Here is a 22,876-nt window from a genome sequence, read left to right as displayed (position 1 = left end):
GTAGAGCATCAGAATCTCCACGTCCAAGCAGACGCCTAGTCGGAAGCTGATGGAGGGAGTGGAGCATTGAAGTGTGGACTCTCTGGGGTGCTCTTCCTTTCTCTTTGTGTGGCAGTGACAACCGAGAATCAATCCGGGAGCAGCACTGTGAGCATGCTCCTCCTCCCCCTGTACACCACTTTTTGCTACACGTACTCCAAAATGATAGACAGAAGAATTTAATACACGCAATGCTTTCCCTTCCATTTACACTATCATAAATTACAAAGTATTGTTCACTTCACAAAATAAAACCATTTCCAGATAATTTTTAACAGTATCAAGAAGTACATAGGCTACAGCAAACATATCTGTACAGTCAGGAGGAAGAGTAACAGCAGGGACAGGCCCAACCCTTTTGACCCCAGGTGCCTCCGGAGCCCACCTGCAGAGCCCTGGGGACTCTCAGGACACAACTGCTCACGCTCCTCCTCTTCGCTCCACCTCACGCACAACCATCCTCTTTTGGTCACTCCAAAACAAGACTAGTGAACAGTTACATGAGTCACCTCAACAGAGGAAAAGGCATTGCAGTTGGCTTGAAAGGAAACGAAATCCAGATTTACAATTTGTGATGCTTTAAATATTTTACCTATGTTACAAAATATAGAAATCTTGGTGTGGGAGGCTCATGCTAAGATCAATATAACCGACAGAATGGAATTACAGTCATCAAATCATATTAAATTATTTTCCACACAGAGTTACTTTTACCAAGGAGGAACACATATTTGATTTAAAACAAAACAAAACAAAACAAACAACCTTATTCAGTCTTACTTTAAAAAATAGGTTTGTTCATAAAACAAAAATGAAAAAAAAATCAACATGATTCTGCAGAGTCACTTTTCATCAATACAGAAACATACAACTCGCTAGCAACAGATGAATTTCAAGGGCTAGGTCGAAAAGAAAAGAAGAAAAAGTGCTAACTTTGTACAGGGCCAGATACATCCAGTGTTCTCGAACCGTTCTATGGGGAATGCCCACATCCTGCATGTTCTGAGAGACACACGGTGCGAAAAGGCTCTTTCCAATTCCAAAACAGACTTTGCGAATCCAGACAAGGTTTATGGAAAGACGATTTGGGGGTGTCTCAGACCACCCTATAATTCTTATAAACAAATACCAAAAGCTAGCAGAATGCCAGTGCTTAAGGGTAAAAACTAGCAAAAGCAGGGTCACACGTGGCAGGTGAGATTTCATGGGAACACACTAAGGACAGAGGTATGTCGAGATAATACTGCATTCGTGGTCGACTTTTCCAGGGCAGCACAGCAAGAACAGGGGACCAGGTACACAGGGGAATAATCAATGCACTGCATTGAATTCTATTTGCTAAAATAAAATAACATTCTTGCAGCTAAAATAAAAATACATTTTACAATATAGGTCTCATTTAACATTTAACATATAGAATTGTCTTCTTTCTGTAGAAGTGGAAAATGTAGAACTGTATCAAGTACCTTTGCAAATTAAGTTCCCTTTTATTACTGATCGGATTGAAGTGGAAAGGTCTACGTTGTTGCTTAATAAGTTAAAGAAAGATTTATTAATCACTCTTCCGGCAAAACAGACACACATACGAGGCACAGCAGAAGACCCGAGATGAGAGGCTTTCCCGGCCCTCACCCTTGTTCTCACATGGAGGCGCGTGTCTATGAGACACAGTAACCGGCTCGGCAATCCACTGCAGTCAAGGAAATGCTGCCACTTGTTTGAGAAACAAATCAAGTGTAATAACTGTTTTTATTCCTTTATCAGCTTAGATGGGGCTGGGGCCGTTGGCACATTTCCCTGATGGATTAAAACAACACATCTTCGTTTTCTATTAAAATCTGCACAATCAGCTTTTGGTACCGCATGTCGTGGAGGGTGGTCAGGGTGCTGTCCTCGGGGGGCCTCATCAGAGTGGGTCCAAACACGATCCCCAGATTTTCCGCATTCATGAAATTGTCCTTTTCATTCATGGTCACCCTGCAAAACAGACATAGACACAGAGACATCACTGAGACTCGAGGGCAAAGCGACGCACTGATTCTGGACTTGAGTCCTAAGAACAGTTGTGACGCGGGAAGTCACGAGAGCAAATCGAGAATCAGAGTGGCAGAGAGGTATTTTTCATAAGGCAATTTTCGGATTTGTTTTTCTTTGAACTGTTGGCATTGTCTTCAGCCTGAGGAAGTGAATTACTTAGGTGACCCTAGTATGGACACAGTCTTTTAAATTAGAAAAGGATTCATCCTTACTAATTATTAGGTTGTCAGTAAAGTCATGATGCAGTTTTGCATAGAAACACATAGAAAAATTGGGACCAGCAGATGGCATAATCATTACATTGCTGGACTCCCATGTAGTTGCCCATGGTTCGAGTCCCAGACCTGGCGGCTTAAACTCATGCTGGGTGTGTGTACGTGCGTGCCCAAAATCCCAAGAGGAGACTGAAGGAGCAGGGATTGTGGCGTGGCCATCCCCCCTGGAGGGTGATTTCTTGCTTTCTGTCTCTCTGTCTCTCTCTGTCTTTCTGGTGAGAGCATGTACCCTATAGCAAACAAACAAACAAACAAAACTCTCAAACAAAAAACACAGAAAAATAACATTATGACTTTTCTGATGACCCAGTTGAAAACCTTCACTCAAGGAATATTTGGTCTACCGGGGTAGCAGATTACTAGCTGGCCCGTGGGGCGTACTATGAGTGTCTTATTTTCCTCTTGCCACTTCGTCCTGAGCTGCATACTGAACAGTGCGAAGCCGAGGGCAGGCGCCCCGTCTACTGGCAGGACTCGTGCCAGAGGAGAAAGGTTACCTTGGCACGGGCAAGTGCATCGGCAATGGTTAAGACAGAGAGCGGGGCTTTGGATCAGCCTGCCTGGGTTTCAGTCCTGGCTTTGTCACCTCTTCAGATCAGCTACTTAACATCCCTGAGCTTCAGCCATCTCCTGTGTGACCAGAGACCCCTGACAGGGCCCACCTCACAGGGACGACACGTGGAAAATGTCTGGAGCCATTCATGGCAGTGTGAGGGCTCTCACAGTCACGACTGGGGCAGGCCCGAGGAAGCGGCATAGTTCACTTGAAAGGAGTCTGTCCACTCTGTGTTGGGAGTAGGCTGTGAACTCTACCTAACGCAGGAACCGCCCTGGGGCAGATCTGGGATTGCGGGCGAGGTGACATCTTACTTTTTGAGATGGATCATTAGGTACCGCAGGGTCTCGTAGTGGGCAGGAGGCAGCAGCATCAGCACGTCGTGGACTGCTTCCAGCCTCTCATCTGCGTTAGAGATCTCTGCAGAGATTACACACAGCACATGTTAGCGAAGAGCTGTAACAGTAACGTTTGGAAAAGCAGCAAAAAGCGTGCGTTTGTTTTAGAACAACTGAAGAGGGTGCTAATAAACTCCTGGACTTTCAGGTACTATTACACTTGAGTTAATCAATCTGCGTGTATTCTGCTTAGTTCTGGAGAAAGGTTCAGGTTGAACATCATATGCTTATTCAACGTCCATGATGTGAGTGATCCGAGGCTGGCCACTGTCCTTGCCGCTGGAAATTGGCATTCCAGTGGCATGCTTACACTCTGGTGGCACATGCACAAACTATTTTGCCCATCTTCTGAACTGGATTTGCTAGAAATGTCACTCTCATTTTTTTTTTTTTTTTTTTGGAGTCTAGAGACATAGCCATTACACTAACTGCTGGTTCCCAAAATGTCACTCTCATAAGCTTTCATGGGAACCATACCACACATGGTAGTGTTCCCCTTAGGTTGTCTAATTAAGTCTTTCTCTGGCAGGCTTCCAGAACATTTTGCAATGACATGGGCAGATCAGTCAGTCTACTTGGCTTACATTAATGGCATTCCTTACCAAAGTGTTGGCATGATGGATCTGGTATATTGTCTTAGGTTAGGAAGTAGCTAGGACTCACATTGACAATGGAAGGAAGAATAGACTCATCTGGTTTTGAGGTCTCTGGTAGGTACTGGCAGACATTCAAAGAATTCTCTCCCACCATTTCTCCTGAGGTAGGAGGTACTTGTGTGCTAGAACCTTCACACAGGACCAACAGAACCCAAGAAAGAATGGTCTGTACCAGGCAATAGGGCCATAGCTCATCTGGAAAGCATGTCTCATCTAATGCCAGTGTACCCCATATCTCCCCATTGGGCATTGTATTAATATAGTTAACAGCACATTCCTAAACTTTTTAACCTTTAAGTATTTGAAAACACACACACACACACACACACACACACACACACACAACACACAACTTTCTTTAAGTGGGCTTGACTTTTATTCATTCATCTCAACCCCTGAATCTCATCTTGCTCGCTATTGTCTGTTCCTGGGGAAAATGTATGCCTTCCCCCTGACCTGCCCCTTCACGCTGGTCCTCTCTCCTGACAGTGTATGTGCCCGAGTGCTGATCACCGAGCGAGCCACTGTGCGCTGATGGACGACAAACCGTCCACTCTTGGACCTGAAGCTTGGCCCTCCAAGCCTAGCTGTTCTCCCCTGTGAAATGACTTTACAGTATTTGCCTCAGGGGGTGAATGAGGAGATTAAACTAGAAGATGTTGGTGAGAATCCCTAGCAGAGCACTTGACAGTGTGCTCATGGCCTTCTGTTAGTTTTGAACAGCGTCCATGGGCAGATGTGAGGTGACTTTACTCCATTAGCAGTGAGAGTCTGCCTAATGAATGGAAGTAGTGAATCTGCACAGCCCTCATCACACGACTGCAGACATATCTGTGCTTTTGACACGTAACAGGACAGGCTGACTGCACTGGTTCCCAGCGAACAAGAAACACCGGGGAGAGAAGGCATGGCCAAGCACCCAGCTTTGCCCAGTGCTGTTGGTTTAGTACTGGTTCAACTCAGCTGGCAAACTGTCTGGTTTCTATTCACGGTACTGCTGTGTCTTCACTTGGCAAAACAAAGGCTTGTGCAGTAATTGAAACAGTCCTGAGTTTTGCTTTGCTTGAGGTCCAAAGCATTGTGTTTAAACGCTCGGCACACATTAAAAATCCACTCTCAGTACTCACTTGCTGCTTCTATGAATTTGGAATAGGTATCATAGGTGATGACAGGGATGGGTAAGTCTCTGAAGTACAGTTTAAGGGCTCCAGTGATGATGTTGATGTCTGGGTAGACGTTGGCAGATATGTCCGCCTTTTCACCATTTTGCTGTAGGGCCCGTGCGCTCGCCAGACAGAGAGAGACATAGAAACAGAAAGCGAGAAATCACCCCCCAGGGGGGATGGTCATGCCGCAATCCCTTCTCCTCCATTCTCCTCTCGGGATCTTGGGCACGCATGCACATGCACCCAGCGTGAGTTTTAAGCCACCAGGCCCAGGACGCGAACTGTAGTCGACTACGTGGGAGTCTAGAGACATAGCCATTACACTAACTGCTGGTTCCCAAAATGTCACTCTCATAAGCTTTCATGGGAACCATACCACACATGGTAGTGTTCCCCTTAGGTTGTCTAATTAAGTCTTTCTCTGGCAGGCTTCCAGAACATTTTGCAATGACATGGGCAGATCAGTCAGTCTACTTGGCTTACATTAATGGCATTCCTTACCAAAGTGTTGGCATGATGGATCTGGTATATTGTCTTAGGTTAGGAAGTAGCTAGGACTCACATTGACAATGGAAGGAAGAATAGACTCATCTGGTTTTGAGGTCTCTGGTAGGTACTGGCAGACATTCAAAGAATTCTCTCCCACCATTTCTCCTGAGGTAGGAGGTACTTGTGTGCTAGAACCTTCACACAGGACCAACAGAACCCAAGAAAGAATGGTCTGTACCAGGCAATAGGGCCATAGCTCATCTGGAAAGCATGTCTCATCTAATGCCAGTGTACCCCATATCTCCCCATTGGGCATTGTATTAATATAGTTAACAGCACATTCCTAAACTTTTTAACCTTTAAGTATTTGAAAACACACACACACACACACACACACACACACACACAACACACAACTTTCTTTAAGTGGGCTTGACTTTTATTCATTCATCTCAACCCCTGAATCTCATCTTGCTCGCTATTGTCTGTTCCTGGGGAAAATGTATGCCTTCCCCCTGACCTGCCCCTTCACGCTGGTCCTCTCTCCTGACAGTGTATGTGCCCGAGTGCTGATCACCGAGCGAGCCACTGTGCGCTGATGGACGACAAACCGTCCACTCTTGGACCTGAAGCTTGGCCCTCCAAGCCTAGCTGTTCTCCCCTGTGAAATGACTTTACAGTATTTGCCTCAGGGGGTGAATGAGGAGATTAAACTAGAAGATGTTGGTGAGAATCCCTAGCAGAGCACTTGACAGTGTGCTCATGGCCTTCTGTTAGTTTTGAACAGCGTCCATGGGCAGATGTGAGGTGACTTTACTCCATTAGCAGTGAGAGTCTGCCTAATGAATGGAAGTAGTGAATCTGCACAGCCCTCATCACACGACTGCAGACATATCTGTGCTTTTGACACGTAACAGGACAGGCTGACTGCACTGGTTCCCAGCGAACAAGAAACACCGGGGAGAGAAGGCATGGCCAAGCACCCAGCTTTGCCCAGTGCTGTTGGTTTAGTACTGGTTCAACTCAGCTGGCAAACTGTCTGGTTTCTATTCACGGTACTGCTGTGTCTTCACTTGGCAAAACAAAGGCTTGTGCAGTAATTGAAACAGTCCTGAGTTTTGCTTTGCTTGAGGTCCAAAGCATTGTGTTTAAACGCTCGGCACACATTAAAAATCCACTCTCAGTACTCACTTGCTGCTTCTATGAATTTGGAATAGGTATCATAGGTGATGACAGGGATGGGTAAGTCTCTGAAGTACAGTTTAAGGGCTCCAGTGATGATGTTGATGTCTGGGTAGACGTTGGCAGATATGTCCGCCTTTTCACCATCTGAAAAACAACCAATGATCCAAGTCCTAATTAGGACCTCACTTCACCAAGTTAAAGCACGCACAGAAAGAAAGAGAAAAGATCTAACAACGAGTGCTTCCTCCCAGGCCTCAGCTAACTCTTTCTGCTGCTAACAATACTTACGTATAGGAGGTTTCAGAGAAGAATCGGGTGAGAGTGAGGGAGAGGGTAAATGCAGGCTAAAATGTAATGAAGTCGACTTGAATCATTCTTTGGGTCCCAGCTTGTGGTTATGTGCTATACAGAGATTTAGCACAGCAGCCAGGTGGTGGCACAGTGGTAACACAACTGGACCCACATGAGAAAGGTCCTCAGTTTACGGCCTGGGACCTCCCCGGGTACTGCTGGGCATGTGTTCTCATGTGCCCATCATCTAGGCTGACTGACATGTGGGTAGGCTGTGGCATGAAGATTGTTGGGGATGTCTGTCTCTTTCTTGCATTCTCTCTCTCTGTCTCACATGGAAGAAATAAACAAACAAGCTTAAAAAAGTAATTTAGAAGAGTAATTTGTATTATAGACACAAGGTTTCTTATTACAATAACAACCTGATTCAAAATAAAACAAGATCAAGACTATTAAGTTTTCAGTATTTTCTGAACCTGGCTTTACTTTGAAGGTCACATACACAAAATAACTATTAAATATCTTCAGTTTCTATCATCTCTTTCAGGATCACTGAAGTATTTTATATTTTTAAAATTTAGAGGCACATACATTTGTTGGAGAGAAAGAGAGAGAGAAGGGAACAATGAGAAAGCAAAGTAACCCTTATGGAGTCACGGAGAACGGTCATGCCATCACCCCTTCTCCTTCATTTCTCCCTCCTTCGGGCCTGCGTGCACATGTGCCCAGCACGTTTCTCAGACTGCCGAGTCTGGGACTCAGTCCTCAGAGTCAGTTATGTGGGATCCAGCCACCTTCACTACCACTCCATGGGCTGGCCTTTGCTGAAATATCTTTCGACTTCACCTTTCCTTCCCCAGACCCTAGGACTTTAATCTGAGAAACTTTTACCTCACCTTACATATAGGCAATGTTATATTGTTTTACTATTTTTTAAAAAATCAGTCTCAAGATGTGTTTTGACTTTTTGTTCCATCATTAGTAAATACCAGTCCAATTCAGCCATCATGTACTATGTATTTTAGATTAAAAAAACTTTCAATCATACAGGGACTAGACTATCTTTTTTTTTTCCCCCTTTTTTGGAGAGGTTTTTGCTATAGGGCATGTGCACTTGCCAAAAGGACAGAGAGAGACAGAGAGACAGAAAGCAAGAAATCACCCCCCCCCCCGGGGCTGGCCACATCTTTTTGGAGAGGTTTTTGCTATAGGGCGCGTGTGCCAAAAGGACAAAGAGAGACAGAGAGACAGAAGCAAGAAAACCCCCCCCCCCCCGGGGATGGCCACATCGCAATCCCTTCTCCTCCATTCTCCTCTCAGGATCTTGGGCATGTGCCAGGCGTGAGTTTAAGCCACCTGGTCTGGGACCACGGTCAACTACATGGGAGTCCAGCGACATAGCCATTACTTCCACTGCTGGTCTCTATACCTATCTTTTGTATAGAAAATTAAAAGCACAAATGCCTCAACAAATGTAGTCCTGAAGATCAAAAAGCTGCTGAGAACAATCAAGTGAAGCGGATGTGCTGTACTGGCCCCATCGTTTACCTAGTTAGCAACAGTTATGGAGGGCGAAAGCCGTGAAGCCCTGACAAGTCAAAGAAAAGGAGCTACTTCCTTCCCATACTTGTAGCCGGACTGGAAGTCAGGCATGCAGTTCAGTGATTACAGGAGATGGGAAGATTGTTGTGCTTGAGACAGGTGAAAAAACACGCGAGGATATGGGGAAAGGAATTGGAACTCTCAGGTCTGCTTGGGACGATCCAGAAGGCTCAGTGAAAGAGGGCAGACTTGAGCTGGCCCCACTGAACAGGTGTTTGCAGGGCAGAAATGTGAACTCATTCCCTCTGGAATGAGTTCCCAGTGTGCATCCAGGTGCTTCTTCATGACAACAGACAAGGTGCCTTTCAGGGTTGCTGGAATGTACATTTCAGTAGGAAGGAGGGACCAGAGGTGAGCCTGAACCTCCAGAGAGGCCACATCATCAAAGATCTTGTCTACCATGCTACCGTGGAGGCCCTATCAGTAGGGTCAGGGGTTTCACCCGTTACTGGCAGCACCAGAAGTATTTGGATTGTTCTTAGCATATTGTTGGGCTCTCCATTTTTATTTTTATTTATTTTTTTGAGTCAGTCTTCATGGTAGGGCCTGGTGGTCTGTGTTTATAACACATTTTCAAGTTGGCTTATGATGTCTGACCTTTTAAGAGATATATGCACTAGAAACATGTCACAATCCCGAAGGACAGGAAGAGTGGCCTCCTAAGCTCTCCTGGCTGCCCCTACTGCAGTTCCCTAGCATCCCTCTGCTCCCTTCTTTGGATATTTGAGAGAAGGAGAAGAGTTGGGAGATCCCGAGATGGGGGGTGCAGAAGGAGCTCCAGTACCACGTGGACTGGCTCCCTATCCTGGCAGTATTTGAAACTCACTTCTCATGCAGTCAGCTATCCATGGCTTTAAGGGAACACTTCTCCCGGAGAAGCATAACTATGATATTTTGAAAACATTATTTCTCATCTTCCAAAAAGGCTGCTCTCAGTAATTCTGAAACCCTATTCCCACTATGAATAAAATCCAGGTCCAAAAGAGAGGGTGCTAAGGCTAGGTCAGACGGCATTCAAGAAAGTGCCGGCTTACCTCTGTCGAATGCCATTTTGACATCTTCGATGTGTTCAGTGAACCCAGAGACTCTGTACAGGCCTTCTGACTTTAATCCTGTTAGAGAGAGAGAGAGACTGACTGAGACAGACTGTTCTTACTTCAGCTTCCTGAAACATCTAAATAAGACTCTAATTTCATATCTGCATTATGTGCATCCAGAAAATGAGCGGACACAGTCTGATCTAGCACACTGGTGCAGCAGAGCCTGGGCTTGCCTGGGCCAGGTCTGTCTTCATTCTCTTCCTAGGCAGTGGAGACCTCGGTGGAGATCTGGTCTTCCTCCCGCCTGGCTTGGCAAAGCAAGCTGTTCTACCATTAGTAAACACCAGTCCGATTTAACCACCATGTACTATGCATTTTTCGTTTTAAAAAAGTGTTTCAATCATACAGGGACTATACCTATCTTTTGTGTAGAAAATTCAAAGCACGAATGCCTCAACGAATGTGGTCCTGAAGATAAAAAAGCTGCTGATGTTCAGAGAATAATCAAAGCAAAGCGGATGTGCTGTACTGGTCCCACTGTTTACCTCATTGGCAAGCATTGACGGAGGGCCCCCTCCTCAACCACAGGCCCCTGCTTCCTTTGTGCATCTGACCACACGCATTTCACTGCCATGGGAAGCAACCTCGCTTTCTTCCTTGCACCATTTTAACCCATGTGCTATATTGCATGTAACACCGTGCTAGGCACACATATGTGCATGTGTATGTAATAAACATCATCCTGATTTTATTGGAGAAATCCAAATTTAAAACCTTTTATGCTTACTCATTGGCAAGACAATATACTAAGTGTTTTACTGAATATGATTAATTAAAGCGTCATACCTTTAGATAACTGATCAAACAGATGTAAGAAAAGAAAATTCTATTCATTGATTCTGGAAACTTTATCACTATATTTAGGCTTAAAAAAAGACTTGGTATCTATTTCTAGAACTTATTGATTTGTTAAAATATGTCCTAAAATGTAGCCAGTTCCCAAAAGTTTTGGAAGGGAGAGAGCAGCAGATTTCAGATCTTCTATGTCAAAAACTAGCTCCTGTGGAAACTACAGCTATGGAAAAAATAAACAGTAGCTTTTGCTGCTGCTACAGTGTACTCTATAAGATTCTTGATATTTCACAAATGATCCTTTTTCTCACCTAGAAAACATCTATGAGTGTGTACTATCTGCCGTGCACAAGGGTCTGCATCAACGTTAACAGATATATGACGTAACCACTGCCTCCGTTTCTCCTGTGACCATGACATGCATTCCTAATTGATTTTGGCTTTTCCCCACTGAGTAGGCCTCAGTCTCAGAATTAGTCTCAGGGTCAGGCGCCCAGGTTTCCACCACTGCCAATTCGCAGTGGCCCAGAGATGAAACCATTCTGCCATCCTGTTCTGGAGAGAGGTACCTGTGTGTCTCAGTGCAGTCGGGACAGGCACTGCAGCAGAGCAAGGACACAGAGGTTCCAGGTGCACAGGACAGTGGGCAACGAACCTGCTTGCTGACACAGAAGGGCATCTGGGACAGTCTTAAGAGCGATCTTAATTTTTTTTCTTTTCTTTTCTCTAGAGGATTCTTGCCATAGGGCATGTGCGCTCATCAGAGAAAGGCTGAGACAGTGAGAAGGAAAGTGAAAAATCACTCCCCAGGGGGTTGGCCACACTGCAATTTCTTCTCCCAGGATCTTGGGCGCACACACACACAAGTACTTGGCATGAGTTTCAAGCCACCAGATCTGGGACTCAAAACGCGGTCAGCCAGGTGGGAGTCTAGCAATAAAGCCACTACAGTGTCCACTGGCCACAAGAGCCACTCCTTGATATTTCACAAATGATCCTTTTTCTCACCTAGAAAACATCTATGAGTGTGTACTATCTGCCGTGCACAAGGGTCTGCATCAACGTTAACAGATATATGATGTAACCACTGCCTCCGTTTCTCCTGTGACCATGACATGCATTCCTAATTGATTTTGGCTTTTCCCCACTGAGTAGGCCTCAGTCTCAGAATTAGTCTCAGGGTCAGGCGCCCAGGTTTCCACCACTGCCAATTCGCAGTGGCCCAGAGATGAAACCATTCTGCCATCCTGTTCTGGAGAGAGGTACCTGTGTGTCTCAGTGCAGTCGGGACAGGCACTGCAGCAGAGCAAGGACACAGAGGTTCCAGGTGCACAGGACAGTGGGCAACGAACCTGCTTGCTGACACAGAAGGGCATCTGGGACAGTCTTAAGAGCGATCTTAATTTTTTTTCTTTTCTTTTCTCTAGAGGATTCTTGCCATAGGGCATGTGCGCTCATCAGAGAAAGGCTGAGACAGTGAGAAGGAAAGTGAAAAATCACTCCCCAGGGGGTTGGCCACACTGCAATTTCTTCTCCCAGGATCTTGGGCGCACACACACACAAGTACTTGGCATGAGTTTCAAGCCACCAGATCTGGGACTCAAAACGCGGTCAGCCAGGTGGGAGTCTAGCAATAAAGCCACTACAGTGTCCACTGGCCACAAGAGCTACTCTTCGAAGGAAGCCATGAAAAGGTGAGAGAGAGTCTGTTAGGGTAGCAGAGAGGGCAAACTGTCCTCCCAGTATTTGTTCTTCTCTTCCTCTGCTGCACTGCAACCTTTGATGTTTAGAACAACATCCACTACAGTGGCCTTTAAATTGTGGTCAATGTGGAAAGAGCAGGCATAATGCATATAGCTTCTGGGTGCAGCCTTGAAGGGAATGAAGCATGTTCTTAATCCTTTCTTTTATTGGAATGCAGAGGAGATGGTGGTGGCCAATTGGAATCTGAGCGATGAGGGTCCTCTCAGGAATGACAGAGTTATAAGGTGCAGGGCCTGGGTTCCTGCCTTGGGGGAGCTGCTCACAGCCCTGGGGTGCTTCAGGGAGCAGGGACTGTTACTGGAGAGAGGGTGGGATCTCTATCTTGCTGAAGGTACTGTCACTCAGGGTGTCTGTGACAGCACTGAAACATGAGGTAAGGAATACAGTGAGATAGAGTTGGAGGTAGCATCAGGGGAGTTGGTCATTTCCAAGAAAAAAACAAAAAGAAATAGCACAGGGGCACTCAGTACTGGCTCATTATCAGTATCAACTCGTTTTCATCCTCACAACCACCTGAGGAGGTACAATCGATTATATGCACTTCGTAGACGAGGAAGATACGTGGAGTTAGTAACTTGCCAAGCTCACGCTATAGCCAGTGAGAGACAGGGCTGATGACCTAAGCTCAGGTTATGCTCTTCTCAGTCTACTAGGTCAGGTAGACACAAAAGGGCATAAAAGAGCACTTGAAAAGCAATAAAGAATTTGCTAAGGATAGAAGGCAGGGGAAGATGTCGGCAGTGGTGGCCACGCAGCTGGGTGAATTTCCTCTGGTCCAGTCTTGGCTTGTGCTTGCTTACCTAGCCGTCTGATACCTGTCATTGCAGTTCCTTTGCTATGAGTCCACTGGCATAAATTCCACATTTGTGCAGCTCTAAATCTGTACTAGGCATGTCTGGTGTTAGCTATCCATGGACTTTCTTTCTAAATGTGGTGGGAACTCTGCCTGAATTACCAGTTGTCTCTGATGAGGATCCCAGCTTCTCCAGAGAAGCACAGCTCCTGTCCACGGCTCTGATTGTAGGCTGTGGAGAGACTGAGGATCTGACCTGAAATTGCAGGTTCTTCTACACAGCAGGATCCAGAGCCACTTTCCCACCCACTCAGCCAGAAGCGGGGCATCCCTTATCTCCCTGTACCCAGCTCTGCCTACTCTTGCATCAGTCAGTATATTCACCAGATTTCAAAGCAGTCATTAAGCACTGACAGCCATAGGGAAAAAGCAAGGAGACATTTCTCACTATCTGAGATAAAATGAAGAAGTCCGCAGGGAACAGAATAGTGATAGCTTTCACCCTGCAGAGGAAGAGGAATATTTTCCTCTCTCTCAGAGGCTTGGGATAACGAGCTATAATGCCCTTGTTTGTTTTGTTTTGGAAAGAATGGGATGGTTGGCCAATGAAAAGATCTATCTTGTAAACTATAGTAAGCCAGTTTGGACACAATGATGAACACCACGTGTAGCAGAATAGAATACACGGGAAAAAATGCTTAAAGCTTCACCAAAGCATTATACATGGCTCAATTAACCAACTTATCCCCAGCAATCTGAGTTCTCCCCTCTGAGACACAGCCTAACAAATCATTGAACATTTTAATACTAAATAGCGGCCAGAACATAGCACCAATAAAATAAAGATGATATTTTACATATAATACACAGAAACTTCTTTGGAAATTTTTTATTTTCCTTGCCTCCTTGATTTTTGCATTGTGTGGATCTTTTTAGTCTTGTAACTCCACTCTGAGAAATAAACAGAACTGATATTATGAGTGAATTTTTATATGCTAAGAGAGATCTGTGTTGTTCAATGATTTATTTTTTCATATGAATACTTTTTATAACCCAATTCAAACCTCATTTCTGCCATAACTCTTTCTAAATTGTCCTCAAACAAGGTTAAAGCACCATCCTTTTTGTTTCCACAATGCTTTGAATATGAGCACCCTCAACATTTATTTATTTGCCCCTCTGATTCTCCACACTATAGTATTAATTTCTTGAAGGCAAGAATGGAGAGTTATAACCTCATTGTCAAGCATATAATAAATGCTCAGTCAACATTGATTGAATGCACGTAAGTGTGGCTTATATAGGAAATGGAAGTTGATAGCCTTGGTTGGATTTACTTCATTTATCTCTTTCTGTCTCTCTCTGTTGGTCATTTTCTCAGCAAGTAGGGTAGCGTAAGTTTCCTTGACAGAAGTAAAAATAAACAGCGACATTAAAATCACCATAATCTTATAATAGGGAGCATTTTCCAAACCTCTTGCTTCAATTTCCCGAATGCATATGTCCACCACCATGGGTCTCTGAGTGTTGTGAGCCTTCACAAGCGTCGTGAGGTCACAACAGTACACTTTCTTGATCCTCTTGAGATCGGGTTGGCAGTCATTGGGGACGTGCTTGGAACACTGTTTGTGGACGTTCAACCCGCAGTCTGTAACAAAGCAGCCACGTTAGCCTGGCCCAGCTCTTCATCCAAACTCAACACAAATGATATGTTGCCAAAAATAAAAATGAGAGCACTCAAAAATTTGATGTATTTCTTTGGAATATCCATCCCACTTAAAGATGATGGTCTCTACAGGATGAGTGTGGATTCATCTTTACTCACTAAACTCTTAGACATGTCCATTTATCTCATTAAGCCCTCTTTGTTGCTGGACCCTAAGAATAGCACGTCTACTAAAACAGAACATCTTACTGAGCTAGCTGGAATTAGTCATGTTGTTTATCTGTTTTCAACAGGCTGGAACCCTTCTGATCCACAAGTAGGCTTCTAGGTTTGGATCTCCAAAGCTTGTCATGGCTTATAAATGACACCCAAGACTTTTGCTAGGTTGTTTCCTTTCAGTCCCTGATGTTTCTTTGGCAGAAGACATAGCTACTGTCTCTGTAGAAATGCTTAATCTTTGATTTGAAGACCTGTCTGACCCATGGGCATCCTCTTCTGTTTCCTAGAGAGTTGCCCCATAGTTTCCAATGTCTTTCTCCCTATGGGGCAGTTTGGGAAGGCCATTTTCTTTTCTACTTGTCTTATTTTGACCCCTGTGTAAATAATGTGTAATTGTACGCCAGTGGGAATATCCGAGAGTTTATAATTTATAACAATGCCATGTGATGTGGTGATTAGAGTAATTATCTAAAAAGTCATATCAAGATCCGAAGCTGAAAAGGTACTTTGAAGTTCAATGAACACAATAAAAGCTTTGTTAGCAGTTGGTATCCACTGACAGAAATTCTCTGACAATAAAAGGTACAGTCTACATTTTGGAAAATAGAAATTTAATTTAGTGCTCAAGTATTTCAAAGTGGGTGTGTCTCAAAGTGTCTACTAACAGTGTTTGGCTACAGTGAATAATATGCTGCTGTGAATACAGATTGCAAACATCTCTTGAAGAAATGCTTTCAGTTCTTCGGGGGTGTATATCTGGATGTGAAATTCCTGGGTCATACGGTACAGCCACTCCTCACTTAATGACCGACTGTTTAACAATTGCTAGGACATAGGCCCAGTTCTCCGGCACTGGGAATCACTTTTCTCAAACCTTGTCTTGCTCCTGTAGTTAGTATTTACTACACAAGCGTTTGCATCCATGCAGACTACTTATTTCATTTATGAATTTATACTTTATTGATGCTACCCATAGTAGCATCCAGAATAAATAAAAATGACTATGCTGGTTTTACATTGCTGTGTTGTGGTGTGTTGTTGAACTCTGGTGCTCATCTAGTGTATGATTTTTAAATAGATAGAATTACAATGGCCAACCACTGTTTGAGTCCTGGACAAGGTAGCTTGAAATTCATGCAGAGCGCATATGCATGTGTGCCCAAAATCCTGAGAGGAAAATGGAGGATAAGAAATTGCAGTATGGCCATCCCCCCTGGGGGGTGATTTCTCACTTCCCCTCTCTCTGTCTCTTTCCAGGGATTTCACATGCCCTATAGCAAAAAAAAAAACCAAACCCCCCCCCCAAAAAAAATATTTGAAGCAACAATGTGTAGAATTGACTACTAATATTTTATTACAATGACATATTTATAACAAGTATAAAAATATCCAGTCTTTACAAACTAATTGAACTTCATATGCTACAAATAAAGTCCAATTCATTTTTAAAATATTTAAAATATGGAGAGCTAACAGATAACAATGGCTCCCTTTAACCTTTAATGATCAATTTTCACCTTTCCTGATACTTGGAGGAAATATAATGACATTAAGTAGCCATTGGAGAATATGAACAATATAACCTTAGAACGTATTTTATTTTTAAAAAACAGATACAGGTAGACATCTAAAAACCCTTTCATCCTAGAGAAAGTTGCTGTTCACAGCTAACTTGAAGTCTGGAGTTTTGTTCTCATAATATTGACTTTGGACCATTTTCTGCTGAAATTGGATAATACCAACCATAAGGAATATTTCTGGGTAAGTGATCTGGAAAGGCCAAATTAATGACCACTGAGTAATTCAGATATGCTTCCACTTTGCTCAGTGAGTGAGCTGTGAGATGCTTTGTGGTTCCTGTAAGTCCGCCTTCTGTGTTAAGGAAGTGTCATCTGCTTACTTTATTTTAAATGCTTCTTAAGAATTGTGTCAGTACTCATGGCGCTGAGCAACGCAATGCTCCGTGAGTCTGGACCCATGTGGGAAGATCCTGGGTGTGAGTCTGAAGGTCTCTCTGACATGCTGGACACATGCACATGTGTGTATGACTTGGCTGGCTGAGGCAGGGGAAGGATTGCTGTGCAAAGGTCCTATCGGGAGTGTCCCTCCCCCAGAATAAACAAACTAAAAAAAAAAATTAAAACAATTCTTACCCTAGGAAGGAGGAAATCATCCGAGTGTTGGTGGAAAACTGATCAATATCAGAGGAGGCTGCTCTTGCTCCCAGCCACACCGCTTGCCAGAAAGGGCATAGCGAGATGAATTGGGAAGCCCAGTTACACATTAATTTGTCAACTCTTTAACCATTTTTCAGATGTATTTTAATAAGATGTGTGTGTGCTATTAATAATGGGTGTGTACATGCAATTCTAGGTGGAAAAACACTTAGGGTTTCAAACTGCTTTAAAAATATATGATGTAAATCAGGGTATATGGTTTCAGTGTTAATCTGATACAGAAATATACCGAGCATGGGATCTGGAGTGTGACTGCCTTTCAATCTGTTTCTCCACTTATTCTGTGGCCAAGAGCAATGAATGATCTTGAAGTCACTTTTGTTTAATGGGGAATAACTACATGCCCTCCAGGTTTGTGAGATCTGCTGGTGAGGCTAAGTGGCATGCCACATAGAAAGTGCTGATGCCGGGTGCAAGTGCAAGTACCCAGGGTCTTGACTGGGTGGCGAGTGGGAGGGAAAAGGATTGTGGAGTGAGCAGACCTGTGGGAGGTGGTGTACTCTCTTGCTCGCTCGCTGCCTCCCTCTCTCTCTCATGCATGCACATGTGACTTCTGGTATTAAAAAAAAAAAAAAGCATGAATAAATAATAACATAAATAGAAAAGCTGAGCCCAATGCCTGACATGTAATAAATGCTCCATAGGATTACCATTTTTATATTTTACCTTTTATAGTCACAAAAGGTAGGAAAGAAGTGTGGTTTCTCTATGTGATTCTGGTTTAATTCTCTCTCCCTCTCTCTCTCTCTCTCTCTGCATTTTCTTCTTTTCAGGACTACTGCTTATTTTGAGAGGCAGGTAGGTGTTTAAGAAAATATGCTTGTGAGTTTTTTCCCTTCCTTTGCATAAAAGTAAGAGATTCCTTTCCAATCTTCCAAACACTTAGAACAGTCTCCCCATTAAGTACAGAGAAGCCTTGGATCTTCTAGAAGGTTCCACTTTTGAGCTATCTGGACATATTTCTCAGCTTTGAAGAGAGGCTCTTAAAAGTCTACATGGTGGCACTTCACAGAATTGGAAAAGGAGAAAGAAAGTTCTATGTCTACCTGAGCACCGGACCCCTTGGGCGATAAGCCCCCACATGAAGTTGGCACAGTATTCACACCAGTGCGGGCCTCGGAACGTATGGACCTGTGATACAGAGGAAGAAACCTATTAGGAACTACAGTCATCTGGAGGCAGGTGACCTCAGACATGAGCCACATCAATAAGGTGAAGAAACAATGGTCTCAGAAGGAATGATGACCTGCCTCTTCCAGGGAGGCAGAGTTGCAAACAGATTCCAAGAAAGCAGAGACATGCTTTGATCTTTAGTCATCCTCCCCCCATCCACCCTGCCTCAGGCCAGACTTAGAAAGGAACATGGAACAACAGTAATGTCACAGGGCCATGCCACCAGCTATAACACAAGGCACTCACCACCCAACAAGGCACGGTATGGATAAACCCAAGATAGACTGAGCTGGCTGCTGTGATCCGCATTTAGCTCAGCAAGTTCTGAAGGCGGAACTCAAAGACTGTGTCTTTTTGAGAGAAGTTGCACTGTCTACAGAGTATCCAGGCTGCTATAAATAAGGCATGATTATGGGCTAATTAAAAGGTTCCAAGGTTTCGAGCCACTTCCAAAAAAAGGCGGTGAAAAAAAAAGTGAAGAAGTTGGCTGAAAATGCAGGCTACCGATGAGGCCTATGGGACTGCCTCCCCAGGGATAGGTCTATATTAGCAGACTCTGATGTGGCCCTCCAGTAAGTGAGCTGAAAATCCATCCTCATGGGTCAGCATGCTGGGCTCATTGGTGGATGCCTGGGTTGGTTGTTCAATATTCTGAATGTCATAAAGTAAGGATGATCTTATCTCTAATTATTCAGGTACATGACCTGTACTAGGTATTAAATCATAATTTAAAACAAAAATAAAACAACACTAAAATACTTGTTCTCTGGCACAAAGGAGCTTCAGGAAGCAGAGCTAGGGGGTTCTTCGCAAGGAAAAGCGATTATGGTAAGATAGAAACCACCACAGACAGTCTAACAGGGGTGGACAAATCTACATGGAAACGTTCTGAATGTTTACAAAATTAAGACACTCTGAGACATTGTATAAAGCTTTTTAAAGTTTTAAATCTCCATTAACAAATAAAAGAAATCCAGACTACTATTTTTTAACAGGCTGGGAGGCCTATACCATGTTTCCTTGTTTGTTTGTTTTTAGAATTTTGCCATAGGGTGTGTGTACACTTGCTAGAGAGAGACAGAGAAAGGGGAACTGGAAAATCGCCCTCCAGAGGGGATGACCAGGCTGCATTCCCTTCTCTACTCTCTTTATGGTATTTTAGGCACTCACGGACACATGCTGGCATGATTTTCAAGCCCCTGAAGTCAGCCATGTGGGATTCAGCACCTTAACCATCATGCCACCTGCTGGCCCCCTTATATACTACTTCTTACAATTTTTTAAAAAAATTAATTTATTTTACATTCATTCACTGAACATCATCACAGCATACAAAATGTGATTTCCCATCCAGTATATACATATATATTTCCTCCCTATTTCTCACCCCTGCCATTTCCCACCCTCCTCCCACACTGTCTCTGGTGTCTATAGTTGCTTTCTATCCCCCTCCCATATTTTACCATATTTTATTGATTTATGAAATATCTTAATTAATGTAACTATTTTCAATAGCAAGTTTAGCTGATATACTACTTTAAAAGAAATAAAAAAGCAGATCAGGATGACAAGTATGGTCACAATTCAGGATGATGCTCCTAATAGTTCTACTTAAGAAAGAAAAACGTGATTGCTCCCCCATTATTTATACACACTAGTAGTTGGACAGCTATAAAGAGACAAACAAAACAGAGCTAGACCCCTAGTAGAACTAACAGATGACAAAAAGCACAGAAAGAAAGCAAGTTAACCGATCAAAAAGAACGCCCTTGACCATGGTTTTTAACGCAACAAAGCTAAATGATAATAGTCTTTTGGTATTTTAGTTTATCACATATACTGCCCATCACATAGTTCCTACTTTGAAAAATGTTGAAAAAAAACCTTTTCAAAGTTGTTCTCACTGAAATGAAGAATGCAAGGGAACAACTCTAAAATATGATAAAACCTTCCTTGTAGGAACGCTGATAACTCATCCCAGGAGCACTTGCATTCTCACAGCGACAAATGTCAGATTCATTTAGACACCTACTAAAATTAGTACCAAATAATTAATCAGTACCAAGATAATTCCACAGCAAAGTGTCCTATTTAAAGTTGAACATTTTCCTTTCTTTTTGGAGAGGTTTTTGCTATAGGGCATGTGCGCTCACCAGACAGACAGAGAAAGACATAGAGACAGAAAGCAAGAAATCACCCCCCTGGGGGGATGGCCATGCAGCAATCCCTTCTCCTCCATTCTCCTCTCAGGATCTTGGGCACGCACGCACACACGCCCAACGTGAGTTTTAAGCCACTGGGTCCGGGACACGAACTGCGGTCGACTATGTGGGAGTCTAGCAACATAGCCATTATGCTAACTGCTGGTTTCCAAAAGTTAAACATTTTCCTTTTAAATAATTATTTTACTTAATTTTATTAATTCATTCATTTATTTTAATTTGATTGGAGAGAGACACAGAGAGAGAAAGAGGGAAAGTGAGAAAGCAAGCCACCAAGTCTGAGACTCGAACCATGGTAGGCCATGTGGGAGTGTCCAGCACCTTAACCACCATGCCACCTACTGGTCTCATAAGTTGAACATTTTCTAAATTCAGTCATCTTATGTGTCTTAATATTTTACTAGAATTGCTCTCAAGGTGCTGGGTGACTAGGGTAGCGAAGTTGATTGCTAACATACTGCTGGCCTAGCCAGGGTGCTGTGCTGCTAAGGCACTGTCCTCTGTGTAGGCTGGGACCATGTGGGGACCTGAGTCTGATTTCTGGTTCAACCTAAAGGCCAGATGCTGTAGCATGTGTTGTAATCCCAGGGATTCCAAGAGGCTGAGGTATGAGGGTCACAAACTCGAGGCTGGCCTGGGCAGCATAGCAAGACCGTTTAATAAAGGGTTGGTTGAGATAGCACCTGCCTGTGGTCCAGCTGAGAGGCTGAGGCAGGAGGGTTAGGATGGCAAGACCTGTCTAATGTGGTATGTGTATGTAATAGTGGAATTGCAAGTGTAATTAAATATAATAAAATGATAAGTAAAACATGACTCCCATTAAAATAATATCAAATTGGCTACAGAAGAAACAAGATGAGGCTGCTACTGGAAAGACTAAGAGGGGCCTGGTATTTTTCAGGATAGGAAGAAAGGCTTCTCTTGGAAGGTGATCTGAAGGAAGAGAAGGAGCCAGAGCTGTGAGGAAAGGAATAAGGAACATTCCAGGCAGAGAAGATGTCTGGAAGTCTTGCATGAACACATGCGCTTGGCGTGCCTGAGGAACTGGAACACCAGAGTGGCCAAAACATTGAGAATGAAGGGGAGAGGAATTGGCATCAGGTTCAAAGTAGGAAAGAAACAGTCATACGGAACTTTGAAGGGTTTGCTCATGTGTGTGGATTTGTTTTTAATCTAGTACAATAAGAAATTCTTGGAAATTCAAGTAGGATGGTCATTTAAAAAAAGAGTTGCTGTGACTACTATGTTGAAACTAGATGGGAAGGTGTTAATAGGGATTAGATTCGGAAACTATGTTAGTAGTAGACTATTTCTCTACTGAGAAATCACAGAGGTCAAAACCAGGATGTTGGCAGTGGAAATGCAAAGAAGAAGAATTTAAGATACATTCTGAAGATAGGATTTAAAAGACCTGATAATAGAGGACATGTGGGACTTTGAGGGATAGAGAAACCAAGAATGACTTCTAGATTCTAGCTTAGGGCCTAGGGAGATGGAGATACCATTTGCTGAAATGGAAAAGACACTCTTAGGTGGGGAGAATTTCAAGAATTCTGTTTTGAACAAGTTAAGGTTAAATGCCAGCTGTATCCAAAGGTTAGTGTCAAGCAGGAATTCACACAATTTGATAGCTCAGAGGAGCAGTAGGCTGGAGGTGTGAATTTGGCTATCAATGACAAGTTGATGGTTGTAAAATTTTGTGAAAAGATAACAAGGATTAGAGATAGAAGGTAGGAAACAAATCCAAGCTCTTGGTGCTCCAACATTTAGAAAAAACTAAGGAAGTAAAGTGTTTCAGAATCTAAGAGATGAGTGTTTTAGGGAAGAAGCCATCAAGCATGTTGAATGTTTTAAGAGGTCCAAATTTGGGAACCAGCAGTTAGCGTAATGGCTATGTTGCTGGACTCCCACGTAGTCGACCGTGGTTCGCGTCCCGGACCCGGTGGCTTAAAACTCACGCCGGGCGCGTGTGCGTGCGTGCCCATGATCCCGAGAGGAGAATGGAGGAGAAGGGATTGCGGCGTGACCTTCCCCCCTGGGGGGTGATTTCTCGCTTTCTGTCTCTATGTCTCTCTCTGTCTGTCTGGCGAGCGCACGCGCCCTATAGCGAAAATCTCTCTCTCAAAAAAAAAAAAAAAAAAGGGGCAAAATTATAAATATAAAGGTTTTCCTGGGTATCCACAAGTTTCCCAACTTTTTTTCGAGTTAGAAGACAG

At 43.6% G+C, this 22,876-nt stretch overlaps 1 protein-coding gene across 3 annotated transcripts in view; it reads right to left on the bottom strand.

Annotated features, from left to right (window-relative positions):
• Positions 1 to 1,174: 1,174 nt before the first annotated feature.
• Positions 1,175 to 22,876, bottom strand: part of CHN2 (chimerin 2) — a 348,821-nt gene continuing 327,119 nt past the window's right edge. For all 3 annotated transcript variants that reach the window (XM_006146210.3, XM_006146211.3, XM_006146212.3), the window contains 6 exons: positions 18,312 to 18,396; positions 14,618 to 14,791; positions 9,729 to 9,806; positions 6,808 to 6,945; positions 3,222 to 3,327; positions 1,175 to 2,016 (listed from right to left, as the gene is read on the bottom strand). In XM_006146210.3, the coding sequence (XP_006146272.1) occupies positions 1,845 to 2,016; positions 3,222 to 3,327; positions 6,808 to 6,945; positions 9,729 to 9,806; positions 14,618 to 14,791; positions 18,312 to 18,396 (753 nt within the window). In that variant the 3' untranslated portion in view covers positions 1,175 to 1,844. The remainder of the gene's footprint in view (positions 2,017 to 3,221; positions 3,328 to 6,807; positions 6,946 to 9,728; positions 9,807 to 14,617; positions 14,792 to 18,311; positions 18,397 to 22,876) is intronic.

The sequence above is a fragment of the Tupaia chinensis genome, unplaced genomic scaffold, assembly GCF_000334495.1.
Source record: "Tupaia chinensis unplaced genomic scaffold, TupChi_1.0 Scaffold000170_1, whole genome shotgun sequence".
NCBI lineage: Eukaryota > Metazoa > Chordata > Mammalia > Scandentia > Tupaiidae > Tupaia > Tupaia belangeri.
Note: the sequence above shows the minus strand (reverse complement) of the source record. Positions and strands in the feature narration are given on the sequence as shown.